General features: G+C 42.4%; 3 protein-coding genes across 3 annotated transcripts; all 3 read right to left on the bottom strand.

Annotated features, from left to right (window-relative positions):
- Positions 1 to 2,568: 2,568 nt before the first annotated feature.
- c1qtnf2 (C1q and TNF related 2) lies at positions 2,569 to 6,158 on the bottom strand. Its single transcript, XM_080901259.1, has 3 exons — positions 6,022 to 6,158; positions 5,455 to 5,712; positions 2,569 to 4,270 (listed from the first exon to the last, which is right to left on the bottom strand). The coding sequence occupies exons 1-3, from the start codon at positions 6,041 to 6,043 to the stop codon at positions 3,627 to 3,629; spliced, it is 924 nt and encodes a 307-aa protein (XP_080757385.1). The 5' UTR covers positions 6,044 to 6,158; the 3' UTR covers positions 2,569 to 3,626.
- Positions 6,159 to 8,051: 1,893 nt separating this feature from the next.
- On the bottom strand, positions 8,052 to 12,890 carry LOC308409047 (pre-mRNA-splicing factor SLU7-like). The gene is made up of 15 exons (XM_080901589.1): positions 12,734 to 12,890; positions 12,346 to 12,502; positions 12,101 to 12,254; positions 11,933 to 12,013; positions 11,614 to 11,778; positions 11,447 to 11,512; positions 11,214 to 11,345; positions 10,591 to 10,688; positions 10,359 to 10,426; positions 9,770 to 9,909; positions 9,250 to 9,411; positions 9,056 to 9,157; positions 8,863 to 8,940; positions 8,641 to 8,760; positions 8,052 to 8,555 (listed from the first exon to the last, which is right to left on the bottom strand). Exons 2-15 carry the CDS (start codon positions 12,492 to 12,494, stop codon positions 8,376 to 8,378), a joined length of 1,695 nt encoding a protein of 564 aa, XP_080757715.1. The 5' UTR covers positions 12,495 to 12,502; positions 12,734 to 12,890; the 3' UTR covers positions 8,052 to 8,375.
- Positions 12,891 to 14,011: 1,121 nt separating this feature from the next.
- On the bottom strand, positions 14,012 to 26,934 carry nsd1a (nuclear receptor binding SET domain protein 1a). The gene is made up of 23 exons (XM_080901101.1): positions 26,532 to 26,934; positions 25,105 to 25,970; positions 24,619 to 24,760; positions 24,299 to 24,471; positions 22,423 to 24,214; positions 22,212 to 22,327; positions 21,040 to 21,256; positions 20,832 to 20,935; positions 20,668 to 20,727; positions 20,374 to 20,568; positions 20,186 to 20,278; positions 19,953 to 20,076; positions 19,671 to 19,871; positions 18,107 to 18,286; positions 17,250 to 17,406; positions 16,952 to 17,157; positions 16,755 to 16,867; positions 16,393 to 16,662; positions 16,180 to 16,296; positions 15,927 to 16,068; positions 15,690 to 15,796; positions 15,378 to 15,582; positions 14,012 to 15,082 (listed from the first exon to the last, which is right to left on the bottom strand). The coding sequence occupies exons 2-23, from the start codon at positions 25,951 to 25,953 to the stop codon at positions 14,328 to 14,330; spliced, it is 6,318 nt and encodes a 2,105-aa protein (XP_080757227.1). The 5' UTR covers positions 25,954 to 25,970; positions 26,532 to 26,934; the 3' UTR covers positions 14,012 to 14,327.
- Between the last annotated feature and the right edge of the window lie 338 nt (positions 26,935 to 27,272).

Raw genomic sequence — 27,272 nt, 5'->3', positions numbered from 1 at the left:
CAGCCTGGGAATTGTAGTCTTTAAAGGTCACCGCTAGAACTACAAACGGCTACAGTTCAGCAAAGGATCTCATTTCATTTATTTAATATACAAAATGTTAACGAATGCATATTATATTATATTATATTATATTATATTATATTATATTATATTATATTATATTATATTATATTATATTATATTAAACATTTACCTATCTTTTAAGACAGAAATCCCAGACAGTATTCCCTTTGAGCAAGAATTCCAGTGATTTTGGAAGTGCTGTTATTGAAGTTGTCTATTTTAATGCTATCAAGTGTGAGAGCTAACTGTTCAGTCCAGTGAAGAAGTATCTGACCCCTTTCTTTCTTTCTTTCTTTCTTTCTTTCTTTCTTTCTTTCTTTCTTTCTTTCTTTCTTTCTTTCTTTCTTTCTTTCTTTCTTTCTTTCTTAATGATCTGAAACATGTAAATATGACAAATATAAAACAATAAGAAATAGAGAAATTTGCAAATAATTGTCACAGCACTGTATCCCTGACTCTAAGCTTTTCCCCTGTATCAGTACCAAAAAACACAACAATACACAGGCTTCAACAGCCTTTATAAACTGTTTATCTGGCACAAGATTTATGCTAACAATTATCTTAAACTGCAAGATATAAAGAGCTTGTGTGTGCTTCTTAAAAACATTGGTTGAATGCTTTGAGCTAAATGATCCCCAAGTAAATGCTGGAACCCGGGGAACCACAAAAGCAGTGAAGCAGATACTGTGCTTTCAGTATGGTATCTGTTTGAATTAGTTTAGGGGAAGGAATAGGATATGGTCTAGCTGAGGAATTGCTTCAGTATATTTGTTTGATAATGACAACTGCCATTTAAAGGAAGTTAGATATCACACTGGCATTCGTTAAGTGCAAACCTGTGTGAGTCCATTTTGCTAAACATCACTCTTGGCTGACTTTGGGGGATTTAAACTCAGCATCTCTGCATGGGAACATGAGGCTCTATAGTGGTGCATTGGGTTACCTACTGAGCCACTGACAGAGATGAGAGTAAAGCATCATATTTTCACATTTTTCAAATTCAAATTTTTATTTGTCACGTACACAGTCATACATTTTTGTTGAAGGAAAGTGTTTGATTCAAGTATAACACTTTTTAGAAGTGATTCGGTTATTTTTAGCTAGAGCCATCTAAGTAGGAGAATTATACAGCATGCTTCCAGGTTCCATACAAAAAGGAAGATTTTGCAAACATAAGAACAGGGGAGCTGAGCCTGTATATAAATAAAATGCTGCTTTCTTTCTGTTTACTTAAGAAAGCTGTTATCTGAGTGTTTGTAGCAGAAGCTGTGCCTGCATGAAGCGTACTGCAAAAGATTTGACTCCAAATAGCTATTAACACTTTACATGGGTAAATTGTTTACATTAGCTCTACACTGACTAACTATTCTAAAATGAAGTTTTCAGGTTTGCCATTGATGCATTTGTACTTTTACATAAGCACAAGTTTAAATGCAGAATTGCATTTCTTCCCTGAAGTATCATGGGTTATGGATACTTTAGTTAAGTAACACATTAGATCAAGTGTGATTAATTGCTTCCATGTGTGATGTGAATACCCACAGATGACTTTGAGACATTTGAGTATAAAACCCCAGTTAAAAATCCCCCTGTGGTCCATGAAATGGTGATGAACGGCCTCTAAAAGTAAAGAAACACAGGAGGTGCAGCATGTTCTTGTGTTTCTCCAATCCTTTGTCTCCTTAATGTAGTCTGTCATTGTCCTGTATTCGGTAACACTTTACAGTATGGCCCATGACTAATTAAATGGAATTGCAGTGGAATGTAGTTTATTTGAAATTACAATGTAATTATATTTACCTACAAATACTTGAAGTGAGGTAAGGGGGGAAAAGTGTTTTGGGTTGTTTTTTTTACAGAAAACAAAGAAGTATTTATACTGTAAATACATTTAATTCATGTACAAGTAATTTTAAATAATGCGTAACTTAAATTCACTCTATAATACGGCCAACAACCCAAAAAGCATAATGTACTTGTAATTTAAGATGGCACAATTACCAGGAAAGTATGTAGTATGGTACTTAAAATTGTTTATGCAGTATTTAAATTTACTCACAGTATAATTTTTGTCTCCTTTCCTGTAAAATACCCGGAAGTTTGACACTACTTAAAATGACTTAAAATGTCACTATTTCTTCTCTCCTGTAAGTTACATGAAGTTGTGTATTACTTAAATTACTCATGTGCTACATAAAATTGTATACATGCAAATGCAAATACATATAAATACATACATATTATTCTAACGTATCTACCTTTAAGTATTTTTAGGAAAATTACATTATAATTTAAAACAAAATACCTTAAAATTTGATTTAATTGCAGGAGGATTATGCCCTTAATCACAGATTGTATTATAAAGTGTTAACCTGAATTCTATTAAGCAATTCAGCCCGTGAAGCAACCTTGAGCATGATGACTTTAAGTGAGAAATAATTTTAAAATTTTCTACAAATACAAAACTGCAGGTTAATATTTATATAATTTGATACACATGTGATTGGCATGACATGCATATTATTTTATCCTAGTGCATCATTTCTGTTTACAATCATTTATTAATTTCATGTCTCGCTGGAAGAAAAACTTTTTGAGTTGAATAAATTTTCAGTTTGTTCAAATAATTTTTTGGGCATAAAAAAGTGATGCAATACGAGTTAATACAAGTGTTCAAGTAAAATGCCATTTAAATTGATAGTATGTGCAAAACTCCAGTGGCGCAATCGGTAGAAATTACATTTAATTAAATTAATAAAACTCTAAGATGAGTTATTTGATTTCTAAAATGCTTATTAGTTTTATTTAAAAGATGTTAGTTTATAGAATACACTTCTATGTGTCATGAAAGTAATTATGAACTTGAACACAAAAATACACGCCATGTTAATGAACCATACACAAATACTCAAAAACTGTTCCACCTATTCTCCTCCTCTTATCCAATTCAGGGTTGCAGGGGTGGGCTAGAGCCTATCCCAGGTGACAGGCAGGGTACACTCTGAACAAGTCGCCAGGGCCAACACAAAGAGAGAGATAACCATTCACACTTATATTCTACCGGCAATTTAGAGTCACCAATTAACCTGACCCACCTAATTGCATGTCTTTGGACTGTGGGAGGAACCTGGAGAGAACATGAAAATTCCACACAGGGACCAGGACAGTGCTAACCAGTTTTGACTCAAAAACACAAACACTGTAAAATAATTTATCTTACAATATAATTTAGATTTTATTTCAAATTGTGTTTTATAATGGTTAATAAAGGGAAAAAGGGGGAAAAAGAAGAAGGCACTGTGCCATCTCCTATCAAGGAGTTTAAAAAAAAGAAACAGAATTAAATTATTTTGGGTTACATAAATTTAAATATTTTATGAGAACAGGGCATAATATTTCAGGTAAAATGTTTTTTGTTCACTATTAAGGCTTTATTGTGTGATTCCTCCAGTTGATTTTCTTTCTTTCCTAGTGCGCCTCCTGGTGACGAATGTCTTAAACAACTGAAATTCCACAAAGCCCAAACTTGTGAAGTTCAATTAGATATAAATCTTAATTACAGTTCATTCATTTTCATCCTGAGCATTTGCTTTTCTATCTGCTTCATTGAGAAATTCCTGGTCAGGGTAGATTAGGAAGCCCGTAAAGGTGCTGTCTGTCCAAAAAGGATCAAAAAAGAGTCCGTTCTGCTCCGAGTAGAAGATCTGCAGCCAGACCTGGTCTGACTCCTTCAGGTGGAGAACAGTAGAACCAGATGCCACGTCATAGTTCCCAGTGTTTGCATCAAATGTTTTGATCTTGTACTGCCCATTGTGAACTAACCCGATGGCGAGATGCTTGTTGGCCAGTGTGATGTCATAGGTAAAGTAATAAACTCCAGGGATAACGCAGACAAACTTCCCGCTGGAGGCATTGTAGTGATTCCCTTCATTCAGCAGGATCCGGGTGAAGCGGATGGGCGTGCGCTCTTTAGGATAGCTCTTTGTCACAGCCACAGAGAAAGCTGATCGTGCTTGCTTGCCACAGTTACAACCACCTGGAGCTCCTTCCTCGCCCATGTCACCCACGTCTCCTTTTTGTCCCCAGGTTCCAGATGTTCCGGGTTTTCCACGTTGTCCTTTCAGTCCCCGAGGTCCGGCCTTGCCAATAATACCCTCACGACCTTTCTCACCCGGTTTGCCTGGGTTCCCAGGTCTCCCTGGATCACCTGATAACACATAAATAATAACAAGATGACAATAAAATAGTATAATCTGGGCACCAGTATAGCTGACATGCTTGAGCAGCTTAGCTATGTTCTTTAAGGCTATTGAAGATGCCTGGGTCCATTTACCATGTGTCTCACCAAGACCTCCTAGCATTCCTGTCTTCTCTTCACTATTCTATCTAAATAAAGGCTAAAAAATCCAAAATCGTGTTTTAAACAAATACTGTGCTCAAAATAAATAAAGGAACACGTTTAACTCAGAGTGTAGAAAATCAGTTAAACTTCTGTGATATTGATCTGGTCAGTTAAATGATACGGAGGGAGTTGTGAATCACTTTCAGCTGCTTTGGGTGCAGTAGAGGGGCAACAATGAAACAGTTTCCCAAACAGGAATGGTTTTACAGGTGGAAGCCACTGACATTTTCCCTCTGACTGTGTTTTTTCACTACTTTTGCATTTGTCTAGGGTCACTGGTAACAACTGCCAGGATGAGGTGATACCTGGATCCTAGAGGTTCTACGGGTAGTTCAACTCTTGAATGACACATCACTGCGTGCCATTAGCATAAGGTTTGCTGTCATAGAAGAGATTTCAGGGGACAGACAGTTACTCTAGGAGAGCTGGACAGGCCATATAAGGTCCTTAGAGACTGGTGTCTGCTCCTTTGTGCAAAGAGGAACAGGATGAGCAGTGCGAGAGCCCCCCAGTATCATGGCAAAGCGTGTGGACATGGTGGACTAGCATGCCTATTACCCTCATTTTTTCCCTATATCTGATTGTTTTCAAAGTGTTCTGTTAATTGTGAGAGTAGTTTAATTGTTTTGATGACCAAAAGCTCTTAAGAGCCTAAAACGTTCCCTGTGAAATTGTCACTGACAAAAGAAAAGAGCATATTAATTGGCATGTTAGGGCTGTTTAGATGTTTTTTGACTCTTCAAAACTTGTGATAATAAATAATAAATCAACAGGCTCGTTTAAGTAACTGAAAAAGGTCTGAATATGAAGCTAATGACCAAAAAAGTCAAATGGCAATAAAAACATTCCCTTTACAGTTAAGAACTTGCAACTTCAGACATCTGTGCATAGATGTTGGAGAGGTGCTAAAGAAAAATCAGATCAGTGACATATATGATGTGAAGATCATTCAAGTTCACAGTAACATACAACTAGAGATTAACTACTACCTTGATCTCCCTTCTCTCCCTTCTCTCCATCCTTCCCATCTTGGCCGTCTGTCCCGGGGGGCCCCATGGGGCCCATGGCCCCGGGTGATCCAGGGGCTCCTGGGTTCCCTGCAGGCCCCGCTGGGCCCGGCAGACTGCAGACCAGCTGGGATGAGTGGATGGTGAAATTCCGACCTCTCTTAGATGGGGGATTTGTTGACTGCAAGACGACAACTGACAGCACATAGATCATCACAAACATCTGGAGCATGATGGGAACTGTAGAGTCACAAAGAGACAAGGGGAAGCAACTGTTTACAATAATTATACTGACTTGAGTTTTGCAGCCACTGATCAGATGATGCAAACATGTGGTAAAAGATTCCTGGAGTCAACCAGAGACTAAAACCTAACACACCATGTGGACGGGCATCTAGATGGTGTGGCCATTTTCATGCAGTCCCTCAGTAACTAATGACAAATCTGATGCATCTGTTATATGTTCTGGTTACATAAAAGCATGCAGCTTACAGTAGGTTATATAAAGGAGTGTGTCAGCCATTTTAAAAGCACAGAGTAAGAACTCACCAGTTGAGAAATTATGACTCATGGGTATTTTTCAGCTCCGTCCGAGCCCTTTCTCTGCATCAGAGTGCACAAACCTTCCTACATTTCCAACAAACGATTGAGGCAACATTCTTCAAGAGAAGCTCTGCAGAGAAATGTGCAGCCCAGAGTCTCCGTAACATCCGCCCTGTTTATGCGAGTGATAGGCCAAAAAAAAAAAAAAAATACTTTCACCATGATGTCATTACATTCAAGTCAGTGCAACAGCTGAAGCAGTGACACATCAGTGGTTCACAAACTCTGCTGTGAGGAAGCAAGAGATTACACAACGAGGGCTAAAAAGGATAAAGCAGAAACATTTCGCTTGTTACACGTTATGCATTTAGATACTGATGTCCTCAGAAGTGGTCAAATGTTGCAATAATAGAAAAAGAAAATTAAAAAAAAAAACATTTACGTTTCCTTGTCTTATTACAAGCACTAAAATTGTCCCACACTGTAAAGTTTAGAGCACATCTTACAAAAAACAAGAGACACAAGAAAGAGGAACCACTGAAAAAACACGTCTGCCATTTTTTAGGTTTCTGACTGTGTTCATGTGTAATGCACGTGGATAATGTGTGCACCTGGTTAATGAGGAGCACAAGGACAGACTTCTCCCTGCAGTCTGAGATAAGGAACGCTGAGATTGACTGCTTGTTTTTGGTGTCCTCTTCTCCACCTTGGAACCCTCATCAGGGCTTTCCAGAAAATCACCCAGTGAATGAAGAGGTAGCCATCTCATGTTTGCATTCATTTTTCAGTTCAGTCCATTAGGTGACACTCTGGGTGACTTTTTTTTTTTTTTTAGGTATTTCAGATTTTAGTCCTTTCCCTTCTTTCCCCCTTTATCTCTGCCCTAGTTATGCTTAACACACAAGGCTACAAAAAGCAAAATTAAAAAGTACATAATTAATTCTTTTTTTTCCAAATAAATTATCCAGAATTGTTCGTCGCTGAACCTTGCAAGGTAAACACACCTTGCAAGGTTCAGTTTATGGTTTTTAAAAGCAATCAAATAGTTCTAAAACTCAATTTACATGTGAAAACCCGGGTTACCTAAAATAAAAACTAGACTTGGGGGGGGGGGGGTCAAAACTAACTGACATGATTTTGTAATCCTGGCAAACGAATTAAAGTTAAATACAAATATTGATGAAATGTCTTGTTTTTGTTTGTTACTTTGGTAAAGTTACAGTTTGCCCCCATGAGTTTTTAATGGACATCTTTAATGAGAGTCTACAAGACTGTGAATTAACTGTTTTCAGAAGCAGTGGGGTTTTTGTGTGAAACTTGAACTGATCTTCTTAAATCTTGCCTCCAGCATTTGCCCTCTGTAAAATGATATTTTGCAAGGCTAAAGCTAATATTGAGAAAAGCAAAACAATTAAAAAGTAAAGTGAAACGCACAGGCTCACTGTCAGAACTAACAAGAGAGTCAAAATGAAATTTAAAAACAATAAATAAATAATTAGAAAATACAATAATTATAATAACTCTGGTGGGTACTTTTACAAAGAACTGTGTTTTTAGACCCTGATCACTTACATGGGGAACATGATCACTGAGAACATTACATAAACAAGCCGTTCCCTACAGCAGGGATTCAGTGAAGGGTAGAAACTAGAAGGGCAGCTTCAGTTTCATTTTGGCCTGTAGTGGAGGTCACTATGAAGTAATCCTCCACTTTCTCTTCAGATCAGTACTTAAATCGATGAAGTCTCAGACCTGACAGAAATGTTGGAAATGCCTTTTGAATTGTTCTTTCCATATTACTTTCTGTTGTTGTGTACTAATTTACAAATCTCCCCACATACTTAAGTTTCCTCTGGAGTCCATAACTGGAAAACACGATATGTATATACAGCCATGCTAACAACAACTACTGAGGTTCAGCAAAATTAAAAGGATCAGCCGCCCAAGTCATGTTTCCACCCATTGCTCATACCTCATGTACAACCCTCCACCCATGCAAAAAACCCCAAAAAACAAGAACAACAAAAAACCATACATTCAGGCAAATGGATTTTATTATAAAAAGAAATGCAGTTACGTTTCTCATGTTTCCTGTAAAGACTGAATTTGAAAGGTTTGAAAGTATTTAAATGTCTCCTGTTGAAGCGAAACACCTTTTGTTGTTGTTCCACATTTTATGGACATGCAGCTTCAAAACAATGTGTCACCATTAACTTTTACAAAATACTGTACACAGTTTCTCCAGCACTTCTTTCCAAAACACAAAACTTGAGTGAATGTGGGATTTTATATTTTACTGAGCAGCTGCTCTAGTAGAGTCCTTGGGGAGAGTTTAGGGGAATCTGCCGGGACTGAAAAGGTCACTGTCCCAAGAAGGAAGCCATGGGATCATCTGGCCTGCTGCGTTTCATGCGGAAGGCCTCCATCTCCTCCTCAGTGGGCGCCTTTACTTCAAACAAGCTGTTGTACGGCCTCTTCCTCTCATCCAGCTGCATTAGTATCTCCACCTGCTTCACCCGCTTGTCCTCTGCTTCTAGAGCCTGAGAAGGAGATGGCGGTTGGAGGTCAGACACGGAGAAACTCATCAAAACAAACACGGCTGTCAAACAAAAACAAAAACATTACCTTCTTCAGCTTTTCCTTCTTCTTCTCCTCATCCTCCGAATCACTGCTGTCGGAGTCGCGCTTCTTGTTCTTTTTGTTCTTCTTTTTCTTCTTCTTCTCTTTCATCTTATCTTGATGCATCTGGTGATCACAAATATTTTAATAATGAACATTACATTTAAGCTTATTAACATTAACTGCAGCATTTTTTTTTTTTTTTTTTTTAAAAACAGTGTCCCTTACTTCTAGCAGAGTCTTGGGCTGTTCCTCCTCCTGTGGCTCAGTTATTGCCTCTTCAAATGGAGTGCACTCTGAGTTGTTCTGCAGGGGTTCATATACAAACACAGTCAGAAAGTGAGAAATCTGTGACCACTTTATAAACTGATATCCTATCCATCAAACAAACGCTTCAAATACTCTCAGTAAATGTACTTACAATTCCAATTCCAGCTGATCCTGTGCAGTAACTCTGTTTGACCATGGAGTGGCAACACTTGTACCCCCAGAAGCCGTCTTTCCAGTAGGAACCCCAAATACACTAACGAGGAGATATGATCTTGATTTTAGGATAAAACATAAATAAAATGTAACAAAATTAGCCACACATTTGCTACAGTCTGCCCTTCTTACAGTGTGGTTGTTGATGAGCACGTCCTCCTCATATTTGGAGCGAGCGACAGCCTTTTCGAGTCCTTTCAGCACAGCGCCGTGACGCGAATACTCCACGTAGTCCTCCGTCTGGGCCAACAGCAACTCCCGCGGTGGTGCATCCAAATGCTCCTGGCCTCCATACTGATTGTCACACACAAAAGCAGAAACATCATCAGTAAAGCCCAGACTGTGACTGATATGAAGTTCGGTCTGATATATCAGCCAATATTTTTTTTTCTTTCTGATATCCCTAATATTTGTAGTTATTTATTTTCTCCTTTACACAGCTGATCCAAGCCCGACTGCTCAGATAGACTGGTTGTTTGTGGTGTTCTCAAACATGCTGCCAACAGAGAAGCTGCAGAGTGCCATCCGGTGGACAAACTGTGCAACATCTGCACTCATAAGATGGTTGAAGAAAGTTTCTCCCATCTCTTATGTACAGTTCACTCTTCCTGGCCTCATCCTGTTGCTAAATGAATACATATCAGCCGTGTACCTTCTCCAGGATGCTCTCTCTCTGTTCTTCTTTGAAGTCCTCCTTCTTGACCTTGAAGGAACGATGCAGCAGTTCCAGTTTGGTGGGGTCAGCCTGCAGATGCACCTCGGAGCCTTTCTCATAAGCCTCCCAGGCAAACACTGTCACGAGACAATGACAATTGCTACAAATTACACTCTGTGGTCCTAACAGATAAGAAAAAGCTCAGATTTCATCATAATTATCCTTTACTAAGTAACTAAGATCCTGCCTTTTGGTGTCTCATATATAACATAAGTGTGACAGGAGAGGGACTCTTTAATTTAACTGTGTCTAAATAGATGTATAGATGTTAACCACTATTGTTAGCAGGCTGCTTTTTACTTTTTGCAGCTGATTTTTACTCTATAAATGCTGATTTTTCCACTTTTGGATGACTTTTGGTAACCTATTATAATCCAGTCAAACATTCAACAGTTTTGATCACAGTGGCCAAAAATAAATAAATCTCTAGACTCATTTCCAATATAAGTAAAGTCATACTTCCAAAACCTAAAGAGTTAAGGTTGTGAGGTGTTTGAAAAGAAGGAACCATAACTTTAGGACTTACATTGTGTTTGAGCCATGGAAATTGTGGCTCCACTGTAGCGAACAAAGTTGTCTCCAGCGTACCCCACTCTGTTACACAAAACAGTTCAAAAATGATTTCAGTGTCCACTCAGTTACTCCGAGACTATTTCTACTATTCCTCTGTTGATTTAAAAAAAACAAAAAAAAACAAAACCCCAACAACAACAACAACAAAACAAAAAAACAAAACAAAAAACAAACCCATAACTTACTCATCAGGGTTCTTGCCAGTGTTGGAGTACGGGTTCTCTCTCATTGCTCGCGTCTTTGGATCGTAGTACGCTGAATTTGGATCCAGATTTCTCAAGTACTGTGAAAAACAGACACGAGGAGTTCAGAGAAATTAGTAAACTGCAGTACCCCATCTTTCATACACAGAACTGCTGAAAAGTCATGTGATTTTATTATATTTCGCTTGAAAACAAACACGAAGGAAGCGTGAAAACACAAATCAAACACAAAACATGACGCAAAAACAGAGTCTGTGTAACTGCAACAGCCCTCTGAATCAAAATTTGGTATAACTGCCTTTATTCATTAACATAGCCTGAACCCTCTTAGGCAGCCTTCTTGTATTTTCTGTAAGTTGTCTTCAGTAATAGTTCTCCAGCCTGCTTGAAGGACATTCAAAGCTTTTTCATGTTCACAATTTAAACAAGATCTCGATACAACTGTCTCCTTGTAAGAAAAATATAAAAGGAACATGGTGTGGCTCACAGCTTTTACACAATAATGTGGGCAGTAACACTGTGTTCTGTATTCATTTTATCCCTGTGTACACAGTTTATCATCAGAAAAAGCACAAATGACTAATGTTTTACTACGTGGCTCTTACTTTAGCTGTGTCTTCTCTGATACGCAGATTCCTGACAGTGATTCGTCTCTTGGAGTCAAAGTTCTGACCGGGCATGTCGATGTCATCTGCATATTTGTCTTCATCCTCATCTTCACTGTCATGTTCCCACTCCTACAAATAAAGAATGTAAGGTTATTAAACTGCAGTCTGATATTTGCCTCCAAAACTGGGAAAAATTTATTATTACCATGTTAATGTGAGTGAGCACTTACAGTCTGGTCCAGTTTTCCCGAGGCCAACTCATCCTGAAGTTTCTGTGCTTTCAGTGTCCTTTTGGCCTGAGAAACAAATAAGAATTCAATCATGTGGTGGTGGACCACAACAACATTGGCTTACCAATGTTTTGACCTCTGGAGTTCAGTCATGCTGGTCTGCTTACCAGATCTACTTTGGCGTACTCTTCAACAATGCGCTGATGTTCCTCTGGGTCGTAGCCATTCCAGCGATCACGCTTTCCATCATAGTCCATGGTGAGCTGGATCTGAGCGTGTTCATCTGGAGCAATCCCTGTTCCTGTGAATTTGGCACCAACTTTTCTGGGTCGCTGGTGGGACAAAATGAAAGGTAAGATGCTAACTTAAATAATATAACAATAATAATAATAATAATAATAATACTCCTTTGACATCCAGGATAAGAAAACCCTGAATATTAATTTGTTCCAGCAGATAACTGTAAAACATTTTCATCAGTTTTACCTCCAAGCAGTCTTTCTTCTTGTGTGTCATGGCACCACAGTTTTCACAAGCCCCTTTACGGAACTTAGTTACAACTGCACTCTGTGTGGAGACACAAAGTGAAGCTTTTAGATTTTGTGGCAATATACTTCTGTGTCCACATGAGAGAAAAACTTGCCTCATTCTCACCTCCTGCACGCCTCTCTTGTACCACTCTCCGATTGCGGAGTACTGCTTCTCACTCTCACTCTGTGGTCTTTGATGCTTTAGTGTGGGCCTTTTTGATGGGTCGATGTACCACGGCACTGATGAAATGTACTGTGGGATGTGGGGGTTTATGTCCCTGTAGGACAGATGCGTTCACGTTACATATCACACCATTCCTTCCATCAGCTGCCTGAAAGCACACACTTTGTGCACAGGCACAAACTTACTTTCCCTCCTCGTCCACCTCAGCTGGAGCGTTTCCCAGCTTTCTCTGCTCCTCCAGCTCCTTCTTCTTCCTCCAGTCCTCTCTGGTCATCTTCTTGGGCTCATCCAGGCCCACGATCCCCTCCGAGTTAACGTTGGTCTGCTCGGTCATGACTGAACCTGCCGCCAGAAACACGCCGCCGGGGACACCGTCACGGGTTTAGTATAAACACCCGTCCTACTCACCTACACTCAGCAATTATGTGTTTCACTTCTTAAAACAAAGGCTAAAACTACAGGTTTTATTGCAGTATTTGCCAAACTAGCTGTTTAACTGCCGAATGACGTACATGTAGAAGAGGCATTTTACTTAATTTCTGTGAAAATTCATAAACCAATTCACTCACTTACCTTGAATAGGCTCCACAAATAAACTTGATGTTTATATTCCTTCCGTAAAATCAGCAACTTTCCCTGTATTTGACTCCTTTTTAAAACTAGTCGGTTGTTTTGACTAAAATGCGATCGTCGCCATTTTACATCAGCTAAAGTTACGTCACGTCCTTTCTGTGGAGTCGCTGCCGGAAACAGCGACTTCTAGAGGACAGTCAGAGTACAGCACCTCAACCGCAAGAAAACAGGTGGTCTTTACTTTCTTTTACTTGGGAAATTTCATATCAATAGTCGAAGCAAGTTAGTTTCTAACCCTTTGAATGTGTTTTGAGCTGATATCTCAAGTCTAAAAAAGCATAGCTTAAACTGTATTGTTAAAACTCACTCAGAAGTGTTTCTCTGAAGAACTGTGTCAGTTTTATGCAACATTTAGTCGCTAATGTGGCTTTAATTTACGATTTCTCCTAGTGAAATGAACTTGTGCGTCTGTACATAATTACTGACCACGTTTTAGGTACTCATTATTACAAATCTCTAATTAGCTAGCCACATGGCAGCACCTGAGTGTATTTAAGCATGTAGACATATTAAATCTGGCTGGCAATAAAAAATAGTAATTGTGTCCATTCTTGTATTACACCATGTACCCATCTTCTGATGGCTGCTTAATGGTGTCACGTCACAAAGCTCAAATCCTCACACACTGATTTCTTGAGCATGATGACTTAAGACAGCTCTGAAAGCATAAAGGTGGTCCAACCCAGTAACAGCAATGTGTATGAGTATAAAAGATGCTTCAGAAAAGGTTCTTCTTGTTACATGTGGACAGATCCTTGGATACTGAGATCTAGTAAGTACAAGGATTTTATTCTAATTTAGTCAGTGCAACATCAGCAGCGGTTATAAAACCAACACTGGCAACATCTGTGATTCATGTTTAGGTTGTGAGAAGATGACGCTTTTGTCTTTTATTTCTCTGTGCCAAAGCTCCTGAGCTGTGAGCTACTTGTTGTCAAATAAAAGAAACTGGGGTAGTTTTTGTTGTGAGAAGATCATTTATAGCAAGAAGACTCCAGTGGGTTCATTTCTGCATTCGTCACAAGCACCAGGCAGGTACTCCCTCTGCCTAACTGTAACACGGACATGTGAGAACAATGTTTTGAGGACTCCTCTGATTGGAAAGACAAAGTTAAGACAGTAACAACAACATAAGATGCCCTTAAGATGACAGTTTGGTCAGGTGAAGCTTCCCACCTTTTTTCTTATAATCCAAACAGGTTTTTTTTTTTTTCTTAAAAAAAAAAAAAAAAAAAAAAAAAAAAAAGGCCAAAAAATGTAAACATTGTTAAGAGAGACAACAAGAGAACAAAACAGCACCAGACACATACATATCAACAGAAGTAGAAAGGGGCTGAGTGAAGCAGCCGTCGAAGCCTTAGCACCAGTACTCATCCCTGCTGTCAGTCCAGCGGTGTGCAGATGAGAAGGCAATGTTGTACCAAAGTGAAGGCAGTGTTGCATTCAAGTAGGTACCAAAATATGAAACTCTTTCAGGCCTTTCAATGTCTACTGAGTTTTGCTGCTGAGATATAAGGAAGGACAGGATGAACAGTCACTTGTCATCATCCTCCACTCTCCCCCAGTCCTCCGAGTCCTCGCCCTCCACCTCTCCGTCGTCTTCCTCCACATAATCACCCCAAGTGTCATACTCGTCCCCGCCCTCGTCCTCCTCCTCATCATCCTCTGGCAGATTTCCTCCATACAGTGGCTCATCCTCCTCGTCCTCTACTATCTCCATCTCCTCCATATCGTTCTCTTCCTCATCGCCCTCTTCATCGTCGTCGTCCACACCGTCCACGTCCAACCCGCACACCTCCCCATCCTCCACCTCCCCGTCCTCTCTCTCTGCCTTGGAGGAGGCAGGAGTGGGGAGAGCTTTCTCGTCAGTTCTGCCCATGAGGTAGGACCTGCCGGAGGGGACGAAGCTTGAGGTAGCAGTCTTGGTGTTGATGTAGAGACGAGGAGGAGGCGCTTGCCTCGATGAAGTCGCTTGGCTGGCCGGGGCAGAGACGGGAGCGGAAGGAGCCACTCGTCTGGTGACTGGGACGAAAGAAGGGGCGACGGGCGCATCAACAGCCCCGGGCCTCATGGAGGTCGTGTTGGGCATGTATTCACGTATCTCCCCTGGCTCTAGCGGGTCGGGCCCACAGGGGTCGTGCTCGCTGCAGGACAACTTGCCGTCCAGCTTGGAGATGAAGAGCATGCCTTCTCTGTGCTCCTTACAGTACGAGTTGGGGCACATCTCACAGAATGAAGCCGCCTCCTTGCCACATACGTCACACTGGTGCCATGGACACTCCCATCGGCCTGCAGGCAAATCAAATGTGGAATGAATACAATAAACATGCGCAAATAGTACGATTTTTGACTCACAAATAGCTAACAAAAATATAATAATTAACATTTCTCTTCAAGTTCACGTTCATCAAAACTACATTTTATTTTTGCCTTTTTTGGAGAACCTTCACCTCAGAAACCACCCAGTCACCTCTGTTTGCTCCATGCATGCTTGAGGATATTCAAACCCCCTGAGAGCTTGATGTAAAAAACGATTGGCTACACACGGCTATCATATTGTGTGCTCTCCTTAAAGTCTACTTGCCTGCAGGCCTCTTGGCCAGGTTGAGGCAGTCAGCATGATAGACCTTTGGGCAGCCCGGCTTCTTACAGGAAACTATCTGACCCCCGTCACCACAGCTGAAGCACTCATCTTCCCTCTCCTTGGTCACCTCTTGCTTGGTCTTCTTCTTCATAGTACCCTTCCGTTTTCCTTCCTTAGGTTTCATTTTCTCAGCTGCTGGCTGGTTCTATACGAGGACGAGGAACAGGAAGGTCACAAGGCAGCTCTTCTTGTAAGTGCGGTCAGAGGATCATTTAACTGAAGGTAAAGTTGTGAATAAATATAAAGTTTTACCTTTGGCCGGACACCCAGGAAACCACTACAGTTGGGTGCTCCACATTTACAGGCGGTCTTCCCATTGCCACGACACTCCAGGTTGTAGTTGAAAGTCAGCTCCTCACCTAAAGTAGTTGTTGCATTAGATCGGATGTGTAATTAAAATAATCTGGATGATCTTGTTCAATACAACCCTCCCCTCCTAAAAATGTTAAAAAAATTAAATAACCCCAAACAAAAAACAAACTATCAAACCTTTTGGGATGTCTTGTAAAGCAAACAGCCCCACTCTGGTGTCCCCATTCACAGTCCACTTCTGAGTCTCACAGTTTGGCTGGCAGCTGTGATTCATGAAGCGAGCCTGGTTGCCTTTGGGCCCCGCGTCAATGATGCGATCCTGGAGTGGAAAAAAAGCGCAAATCAGTGTGGACACGTCATCCAATCTGCACTGTTAATCAAGCGTGCCGCGTTCAGGCTGCATCTGTTGGTATTTGACTCAGATACTTACTTTGTCCAGTGTAAGCATGTAGAAGTTGCAGATGTCATTCTCCTGAGCGTGCCTGATCCTGGCGCGGCATTCTTCTTCATCTATCACCTCGCCCACGTATTCACTGATAAAAGCTCCCTGGGAGAGACAAAAAGAGACGGAGAAACCGAGGAATAAGTAAAATGTGGTTACAACTAAAGCGATCAATGCTGGCTTGATTCACTTCCGACCCACCTTCCTGATGTCCGAGAAGCCACGCAAACCCCAGCCGCAGGACAGAGTCCTGAAAATCTCCACAGGTGTGTACTGGCGCTTTGTGAAAGATTGATTTTGGCATCGGTCCCCTGCCGCGCACACCTGAGGGTGACACTCGTACATCAGCATACGGTTAATGCACTCAGAGTCGATGCCGCACGGGTTCTCGTCAAGCGCCTTGCAGTTACATCGTGGAACCTCCGAGAGGTCAGCGGTGATAATCTGCACCTTCCCAATCGGCCGGTTTACCTAAGAAACAGAGACAGGGGTGAGATTTTAACAGCACTCGTCAGTTAACTGCTCTGCCATTGGCTAGATGAGCACAGATGTACAAACGGTACCCTAATGTGTCTGTATGGAGGAGGCTTCTTGTCATTCTTTCTGTCCTCCTGAAGCTGCTTCAGCTCCTTTTCTGCCTGAAGCTCTTTGAACCGCTCGGCCGCTTCGTTCAGTGCTACAAAGAGACACACGATCTTTACTATTAAACATGCACCTTACACCAAGAATCAAGATGCACTCAGCAACCTTAAGCACGCACCCTTTTTGTACACTGCATCTGCACCCTTGCCCATTTTTTCTATATTGTGAGTATCGCCCTCCATGTAGGGAAACACTCTGGCCTGGTATGTCCACACGAAATCTTTGGAGCCAAAGAACTGCACAGGGAACTCTCCCACCTCATGTTTCATCCTTAAGATGTTATTTGGGACCTCTTTGGTCAGGCAAACTTCAGCAGGCCACCACCTGAAGAGACACAGCGGGTTTCAGAAATACAAATATGGCTCCAGTAGTTGTTAGCCAGAGCCTCTGTGTGATTGCCAGTGTTGTTAACCTACCTGTAACGCCCCCACTTGACCCACAGGATGTCCTTAATACGGGGCTTCTTTCCAGCTTTGCAGTCGTTGCAGAACCAGCTACCCTGTGGCATCTCCATATTCAAGCATTCCCGATGGAAAGCAGCAGGACAGGCTTCACAGCACAGCAGACTGCCCCCTAGAAACGCAACCCATGAGTGATTAGGGAGCTTTTTTATAACACGCCATAATATGGCCTGCAACAGTCCGTAGTTATGTTTTGAACAGTGATTACAAGGTCACACGGGCCTGCAAATTTTCTTCTAAGTTGGTAAGGGAGAACAGTCCATATCCAATGTAAGCATTTGTGAGGTAAAGCCAGCAAATAAACACCAAGCTGAATATTTATCATCAGCGGTAAGCTAATTCAGTAACTGACTTATTATAGTGCCACTACAAGTGACACTAATCAGTACAAATGTAGATACTCAGGACTAAATGAGGTGAGTCGGTGTATTTAAATGAGATCAGTGGCACTAATTTAAATCAGTGTCAGAAATAAGAGCATTAAACATTAACATGTGACTTCAGCAGTCAAACTGTGTGTTTTTATAGCTGCTGGGTTTCAGAGGCAGATTTGTGAGTAGAGACAAGAAACAGAAATACATTTATAGATATATATTTGCCAAGTGGGAGCATTTAAGTGGAAAATGGGAGAGAGCATAAAAATAATTTGGAGCGCATTATGTTGAATTTAATAATAAAGCCCGGCGCTGAACAGCTGCCTTTCTTTGTGTGTGTTTTTTGTTTAACATTTGAACAGTGGAGGTCTGTTAAAAGCTCATGTTTTAATCCTGAACTCATTTTTACATATGCACACGCTACAAGACTGCGCTCACCTTCAGAGCAGACAAAGCACCAGCTAACGTTGATGTGCTCGTGGTTCTTGCAGCCTTTGCGAGGAGTGAAGTGGTTCGGACAGAGGAAGCTGTTGTTCGCCAGCACCAAGCTGCCCGCTGCCATGCAGTTGTCGTTGCCGTGATAGGCGACGGGACAGCGAACGCATCGAGCCAACCGACCTGAGAGGAAGTGAGAGGAAGCACGGCTTAATTCAGGCAAACAAAACAACACATACCATTTATGGAGCAATTTTAAAACACTTTCACTCCAAATGTTGTCCCTGGATTTGGAACATAAGACTCAGTCTTACAGGATTATTAAGAGAGATCGTAGTACAAAGCACATTGAAGGAGTCACGTCAGTCCACTGAATTAAAACTCTGCATTACATGCCAAAATCCTGCACAGTCAATATTTTATGAAGCCACTTTAAACTGCTAAAAAGCAAGGATTATGATGTACACTTGGTACTGTAGGTGAGGCTGTAAGTGTCAAAAAAATCTCAGTCTAAGTGCCTAATTTCACATGACACACGAGCAATGAATCACATACTCGAGTGTCAGCCTGTGCTTATGCAAAGACACCGAGTCATTCATAAGAAAAAGCTTAATCACAGAAACAAATCCTGATATCTCCAGGCATGAAATTCAAAGCCCTTAAATAATCCAGAGTTCAAAAGAGGCCATCAATATTCAAAGTAACAAGTGACATGCAAACAAAGACTGTGCATTTCCATTCATGAAGCCACCTTTTTATAGATGTTTACAATGAAGCGCCTGTCTCGTCGAGTGTGCTCTTGACTCGGCTAGATGTTCTGAAAAGATGGTTTTTAACCGAGGAAAGAATTCTGCAATCATCCACTTCAGTCGTTCTCTTTAGTCCTCATGGTCCTTTTTTCTTGGTTGGGCAGTGCTCATAAGTGCATTCCTTCTTTTTAAGAATAAACCAAGGTGTTGTTGATGCGCTCACTGCTAAAGTTTCTGCTATTTCTGCTATGAATCCAAGACTTCCTTTACATGCATCAACACCTCTTTGGACTGGATGCAAATTTTTAATAATAAACCACGGTGAAAATGAAGGAATAACTATCAGCCAGCTGGAGATCTACTTTTAAGCACATTTTCGTGGGCTGTTTAAAAGCCACTTTAAGCTGCTCCCCTATTCACAAGGGTCTGGCCACAGCGGGTAGCTCCATGTGTGATTTGGCAAATTTGAACATCTGATGCTCTTCCTGAGCAACCACAAAATAGATTTTTGTCTCCTCCCGGGAAACAAATGACTGCAGTTACTAACCAGACTGATTCTAGTTGTTAAACCTTCCTAATTTCCTAATTAAAGGTAAAACACTACACTTTAAATAAATCTTTACTGCTCTATTTTTAATTCACTGTCCTGTTAAAAAACCTCACATGTCACCTGGTTCAAGTCTTGCAAAAAACGACCCTGGTTTCAGCAAAATCTTAAAACATACTAACATAGAAGCATCTTGTGGTGTATGGTAGGCCTAACTTGGATGAGGAGAAAGTAGATGGCTGGTTGGATCAAAGCCAGCAGTGGCGCTCACCTTTAGAGCTGCAGATGTTGAGGGGATTGGTAATGTGGCAGGACAGGCACACATGCAGGGGGCAGCGGAAGCCTTTGTTGTGAGGCAGGGTGGCCGAGTAGGCCATTATACAGTCCGTGTGGTAGAATTTCCCACACAGCGGGATTATGCAGCGCTTCACCCCATCTCCGGACTTCTTACACACGAAGCACGCGTGAACGCCTGAGAGGATCATTAACAACCAGAAGAATTAAACTCAGGTATGCCGTAGCGTGCATTTTTTGTGCTTTCAGGCGTACCCACCAGCGTTGCATTCTCGACAGAGGAATTTTCCCTTCGGAGGCGCCGACAGGCCAATGCACTGTAGGTGAAAAGCTCCGTAACAGTGGCCTTCACACACCAACAGGTCTCCCGTCCTCTCACACACCTGCTCAAACACACGGAGGAAGAGGCCCGACTAATGATTTACTGCTCCCAAATACAGGGAATGCGCCACAAATCAGAAAATCTAGACTTTCTGATAGACTCCCTCTCACCTGACAGACACTCTCCTTCAAGGATGCAGCTCCTATTTTGCCTTTTACATCCACCTGTGAGGACAGACTGTCATTCCAGCCGGCCGGCAGCACCTACGGAGGTAGTTGTTAGTCAAGTGCTGCTCGTAAATGAAATACCACAGGTGGACGACCAATAACTCAGCAGCTTATCAGCACGACATACATACCTCGGCCTTGGGAGTTAGTGTTCCAGTGTTTTGTTTCTCCTCGGTGCTGCAGGCCTCCACCTCAGCCTCCTGCTTAGGGGTCTTGGATCCTTTGGGGCTTGGAGATCTGCTCTCTGGGGGCTTGGAGGCAGCAGAAGCAGCAGCAGGAGGAGAGGATGTGCTGAACATGGGCTTGTCGTTCTTCACAAATCCCAACTATCCAATATGATGAGATTTTTTTTATGATTAATTCTAGTATAATATTGTTTGGTGTTATACGAGAATCAGAGAAACCACATCACGAGGTTTTAGTACCTGTCTTTTCTTCACCAACACCTTCACCTCTGACGTAATTGCACTGTGACGTTTTTGCTCCTGTAGAACAAAAAAATACTTTCAGTGCTACTACAGAGCGCTCACAGAAAAAGCTTTTGTCCCCATCACAAACGCTCCTAGCTACCTAATGTCATCTCAGTTACCTTCTTCTTTGCAGGAGCAGCAGGCACCTCTTCTATGCTACAGTCCAGCACCTTGTGCGACAGCTTTCTCGGCCTCTTTCTTTCTTGGATTAACAATTCCGTCTCTGGAGTAAAACGATTCAGTATTGCATATTTTAAAATAGCGTCTAAGAGACAGGAAAAATAGTTGATGTTGTAAATACACCGGTTACGCTGTTAGCTTATTTACCTGGTTCAGGAGGTAGATCAGTTTCCTCTGGGGTGTCTGGGTCAAAGGGGGGCTGTGTCGTGACTGAAGCTACCGAAGGTGCTGCAGGAGAAAGCTCGTCCTGAGACGGACTCTTTTCCAACTGTGCCGGAGCCTCGGCGGGCTCGTCTGATGGAGAGGCTGGGGTAACAGTCTCTGACGTGATGCTGAGGTCGTGGAGTGCTGCAATCCCTGAAGTCTGCTGAATGTACACATTGACAACAAAGCACTGCTGAAATCCATCACATAAGAGGTTTTAAACTAACCACGGGGCAATCGTTTCCGTGCACTGTGGCGGCAACATGTTCCAGCAACATGTAGCAGCCATAGCTGTTGTTTATCAGATTTGTTTCTACAATTATATCTTATTATCACTCAACCCAAAAAACCTTAAATGTCAAAACAATAGGCTGATGTATCAAGGCATAATCAGAATGATGTTATTGCCTGATTTGAAAGCAATTCACTTTATTTACTTTATTTAATTCTGGCAAAGTACAAAGAGATATGCTTTATGTCTACTGAGTGGGTAATTCTAGATGGGTCAACCGGATAAACAGAAATATCTGTCTTTTTAAAATGGGTGTGAATATACAGAAAAGCAAAAAGGCTACAGCTATACCTTATATTGTATTGTATGTGCACAATATATACAGGATGCACATTTCTTAAACATGCCTTTAAGGACAATATATGCTGTAAGCTAGAGGTTCTTAGGGACCGCTTCCAGGGAACAAAACTTTCCAAGGACCTCATAATCCTCACACCAATCCAGCTGGTTGGAGCTTAGCATCAGATGAGTATGTGAACGGGCTTAAATATTAACAGCTGGGAGTGATTTCATGACAGATTGTTTTCTATTGTCCCAGTGATAACGCGGGAGGGAGTTATGGACACAATCTGCTTGTTTTATTGGTGTAAATTGTTCCCATCTCTAAAGATTCACTTTTAAATGATACCGCACAAAATTCATGCTTTAAAGCATGAATTTTGCTTTAAAGCAGGCCCCTGTGGATATACTGCGTGGAGCCTTAGGGTGTCAACAAACTCAACACTAAAGACTGTACAGGTAGCACTTGCGTTGTATTTATAGCTTGAAAGAGGCTGCTTACTTCCATTTTTATTAAAAGGAAAATGAATCATACATTTCTTACCATTTGGGAAGATTCTGACAAGTGCTTCTTTGATCTCTTTTTTGGGGCAAATATTTGTTCGTACTCCTCGGTCGACTCCAACAGACGTTTGGTGGGTTTCCGGAGGCGTTTGTTCTCTAAATAAAAATAGGAGAATAATAAATTATGTATCATTTACTTACTGATTTTACCAGCTCTGGAGATGAAGCTCAAAAGGAGCGCTTTGTCTTACCGGCTGAGCTGCTTCCGTCGGACAAATGCGAGTCGCTCTCCGTGCACTTCTCAGCCCCCGGTTCAAGATCTGGTGATGCCATCATCTCATCAGACGCCTCACTCAGGAGTTCACCCTTCCTCTCGGCAGCCTCCTCAACCACCTGCCAGCGCTTCTTTGGAGCCAACATGGCTTCTGAGTTGTTATCGAGGTAGCTGGTGGAAGGATCGGCAGCAACAACAGGAACCGATCCAGAATCGGCCAAATCGGCATGGCCGCTAACAAACTCCCTGCCGTAAGCCATGTCGGCCAGGTCGGAGGAAAGGCCAGATATGCTAAGTTTAAGTTTGGCGGGTAATCTTTGTTTCCTACGTTGCTTTTCTGAGCTTCCAGGCGGAGTACGAACAGGAGAGTCTTCACAGTGGTTGGTGTCAGTTCCAGTGATGCCTTTAGTCCTAATCTTTGTCCTTTCCTCTGTCCTGTGGGGTATTGTGGATTTGCGTGACTTGCCATTTTCAAGTTTGACCCCATGAGTTAATCCCTCACAAGAACCATTGGGAGTGTCAACATCTGTGGAAGCAGGGATCACTAGGGGTTCCTCTTTGATTAGGGCAGGTGATGGAGGGATTGTCAGCGGTTTGCCTTCTTTTTCCCTGGTATCATGCAGGTCTTTCAGAAGCATCAGGAAAGTACTGAATTTATAATTGGAATCAGTACGAAATGCAGCAGTTTCAGAGTCACTGCTGTCCTCCTTTGCAAGAGATTTAAACTTTATTTCCTGGATATCTGGAAAGGAATCCATCGGTGACAGGGACAAGGACTGAGAAGTGGTTGTGATATCCCTGACAGTGCTTTCTGTCTTGATCTTAACAGGTTGCAAAGTGGACTCAGTCGTGACCACACACTTGGACTTAATCCATGAGCCATTACGAATTAGCTTCTTATCAAGCTTCCTTGCACGCCTTTTTGGAGAGCTGTGGTTTACAGACAGTGATACACTGCAGGAGGATTCCCGAGTAGGAGACATTTCAGTGTTCATGGAAGCATTAGTAGGTGTATTAGCAGGAGACTCATCAGCAGAGGCTTCTGCTGAGAAGTGGCTCGTGGCCACTGCATCTTTGAAATCGGTCTCTTCCTCCGCCTGCAGAGCCCTCGTCATCAGGCCACTGCTGGCAGGAAGATCCACCGAGGTCTTTTCACTTTCAACACAGCTGTCCAACCTCTGGCCAGAATTTGTGTTTTTTGATGTCCTTTTGTTTTTTAAGCTGCTAAATGAGTCTGCACCCCGGCTCACTTTTTCTGTACTCTTTTTAGCCTTTGTTGAACTTTTTTCTCTTTGGACCTCTATACTGTGTACTGGAGACAGCGCTGTGCGTTTCGGTCGATGCAGCATTGGAACTGAATCCAGGTCAGCATAAGGCGAGTCCTTCGGCTCTTCTTTCAGTGCACGCGGTGCTGTGTGAAGCTGGCCTGTGGAGGATTCCTTTGATCCACTAACTATATGACCAAATATGTCTGACAGACACTTCTTTTTCTTCTTCTGAGCTTTATTGTTATTGCCTTGATTTGTAGAGTTTTTGATGAGATGGTGCTCGTTTCCATTGGAGGCTGTAGAAGATGCTGGAGGTTCACTGGAGTCCACAGAGACAGACGGGCTCTTGTGTCCCTTCTCATTAGGGAGCGGGCTGGGTATACGTTCATCTCCTTTGACCGACACTGACAGCACAGTTTCACTTTTCCTTTGCCGACCCGGGAGCAGATACTCAGCTTCTGCTACACTGACTTTCCACGCAGTCAGCAAACTTTTGGGTATCTGCAGAGAAGTAATATAATTACTGAAATATTGTTCACAGTGAGCAAACAAAAGATTTTCAAAGATTCACTTCACAAATTATACCGTATACTTGTAGTCTTTCTCCTTCTGCTTCCCTCGCCGCCTGAGAACAGGAAGGTCTTCAAACTGATGGCCTCCTTCAAAAGGTAGAATAACGTTCCCTGGGACCCAGGAAGACTCTATAATCTCGCCAATCGTTTCCAAGAAATACATCCGGCAAGGACGAGGACTGGGAACTGGATCAAAATGTTTTTTTAAAAAGAAGAAAGAGCAGTGTGAACTTTGACATACACTACAATGCCGTCAACAAACTATCAAAAAAAACAGTCAAGTTGTATGAAACGGATTTCTGTCAAATAATCAGTATTTACATCAAATCTCACCTTTCATCTTAGTGTGAATCCCCTGGTCCAGGTCGCTTGTGACCTGACAGGGCCACCACGGCCGTCTGTTGAATTTTGCCCACACCAAATCCCCTTCCAAGTATTTCACTGCAGGAAGAGGCCTTTTCTTTGGGCTGTTGGACTAATCATTACAAGAAAAACACAATAATAAGTGATACAGAAAAAAAATAATGCTGCATGTATCAAATCAAAATTCTTGTCACGTATAATGACAAGAATAGATGATATCCGCTTTTGAATTCTAATGGTGATGACAAAACATCACATTGATTGCTTTGCTGGCCTCAGATTTGAACTGTTTTCTACTCTTTTGGGTCAAATTTTAAAGCTTGGAAGATGGCGTACGTGCATATTGGTGGCTCAGGGTAGTTAAGCTATGCTTGATTATAACATAGCCACATAAACTTGTGTGGATTTGGTTGTACAGAAGTTGCAAAGTTTGTATCTCAAGAGTTTTATACTCACATTAGAGTTGGTGCCACCTGGTGAGATAAGTCCTGGGTCAACAGGGGAGAGAAGTTCACCATCACTGTCAGATTCCTCACCCAAACTCCACCCATCTCTCATGGAGATGTCTGGCAGCGCGCTGGGGCTTAGTGTAGGGTTGAGCTCAGATATAGTTTTGGACATTAGATTAAAGACTGTAGGTTTGTATGTTCTTTTATCCACCCCTGAGTCGCATGTGGTCTTACACTCTGTAACAGTTCGATCCTGACTCGGCTGTGGGGAGTGGCCAAAAGGCGCGAGTTCCTCGCCGCTGTCCCCCTCCTCATCGTCCCCCTTTACATCGCTGCTGTCAAATAGTGTGGACTCAAAATGCAGGCATCCGTTTGGAATGGGGGAACAGCGCTCGAAGCTGTCAGGACTGTGTAGGAAGAAACCATTTCTGCTCATGTCCGGCAGAGTCCCAACAGGCTCCATGTCATTGTTGCCTGGAGAAGGAGGCAACTGGACAGTTGGCGCCTCAAACTCATCATCGTCGTCGTCGCTAATTGGGCTTGCACAGAGCAAGTTGTTCCGAGGATGAAGGTCCCTTTCTGGGTCAGGTTTGTTGATCGCAGTGTTCAGGTCGTAGGGCCTCCTCAAAGAACTGTAGCTTTTAGATCGGTTAGTCTGATTGTACCCTAGTAAAGCGGGTTGTTTGAGGCTGGAGGATGGCAGCTGCACAGTTGATGACTGGTCTGATCCTCGCTTCACAATGCCACATTGGTTTCCATAGGAAGTGCTCACAGGGCCATTGTGGGGCCTCAGCTCTGGCGGGCCTGAGCCAAACACTGAGCCTACCCTAAGACCCGGTCTGTATGACTGCTTCATGTTGTCATGCCTACATCCTGTCAAATGAAACACAGGCAGGGTTAGACAAGGTAAACGTGCCATAGAAGTTTCTCTCTAAATACACTCCTGTGTGCTTATAGAGATGTGTAAACAAAGTGGCTTGTACAGTGATAAATATCAGAAGCATATCCATGAAGGTCCAGCCATGGCCAGTGCGCGCGTACACACACATACACAGGCACCCACACACACACACGCCGATAAGCCGACATTGCATGGCCTCCATTCTAGAGGCCAGTCGTACGGCACAAGACAAAACACAGAAAACAACCGTGCTCACACACTTCATTCACAAACTATTAGAAAATAACAGCGCTTTGTCTGCTAAATGTGGGTCACCCCGGCGATCGCTGACTTGTACAGTCAATGGAGGAGCGCTGAAGCTGTAGTAGAGGAGGTGACACTGAGCCATCACAGAAACAGTCAGTGGCTCACACAAACAAGCTACAGCCGCACACCGACATAGGAAGCTACTATTAACTCACGAAAAAAAGGTCTGATCGGCACTACAAGTTCACCGCACTATCAACACGTGGAAAAAAAGGCGAAAAACCCACCGTTTGGAGGTCGGTCATCGCGAAGCCAGCAGCTGCTCTTTGATAATGTGGCACCAGGCGAGTGTTTCTCTCGGTTTGTGAAAGCAGATCTCCACAATCCCAGCTGCAGCAGCACTAGTAGTAGGCCAAGGCACGGCTCTCATTCTCGCTTCATCAGCGTCGGCCCTCTTAAAAAAATGTCACCTTAAATAAAAAATAACAGCCGACTGCTCCATTACGCCGCAACGTCTTCAGTGAGCCACAACCGGTCCTGTAACAGCCACAGCAGTTTATTTACTACATGGTTATTATTATTATTTTTTGCCTGCTTGTCGATGTGCCCCTGGTTATGTTAAAACAAGCCCAGGCTGTGTGTTGGTGAGCAGTAACCAATCCGCAATGCTACCCAACCCCCCGTCTGTAGAGGGCCGTGACACTCACCCTCCGCGTGCACGCGTGCACACACTGGCGAGCACGGACGCACGACAAACACGCACGCTCGCACGCGTGCACACCCAGGTGAAGTTTGCAGTAGTTATTGGTATGTAGTAATCGTAAATGAAGGCAACGGATTTCTAAGTAGTTTGTCCCGTTTCTGCTGTAACCCCCCTCCACCTTCAGTCCTATTGTTTAACTTTCCTAGTTGATGCAGGCCTGTGTGCGGGTGTGTGTGCCTGTGTGTGTGTAGGAGGAGAAAGATCGACCATATAGGAAAGAAGAAAAAAAAAGACTGCACACCGATAATAACCACACGGCCTTTCC

Source organism: Rhamphochromis sp. 'chilingali' (assembly GCF_963969265.1).
Source record: "Rhamphochromis sp. 'chilingali' genome assembly, chromosome: 13".
Taxonomy (NCBI): Eukaryota; Metazoa; Chordata; class Actinopteri; order Cichliformes; family Cichlidae; genus Rhamphochromis; species Rhamphochromis sp. 'chilingali'.
This window is presented reverse-complemented; position numbering and strand designations above follow the sequence as displayed.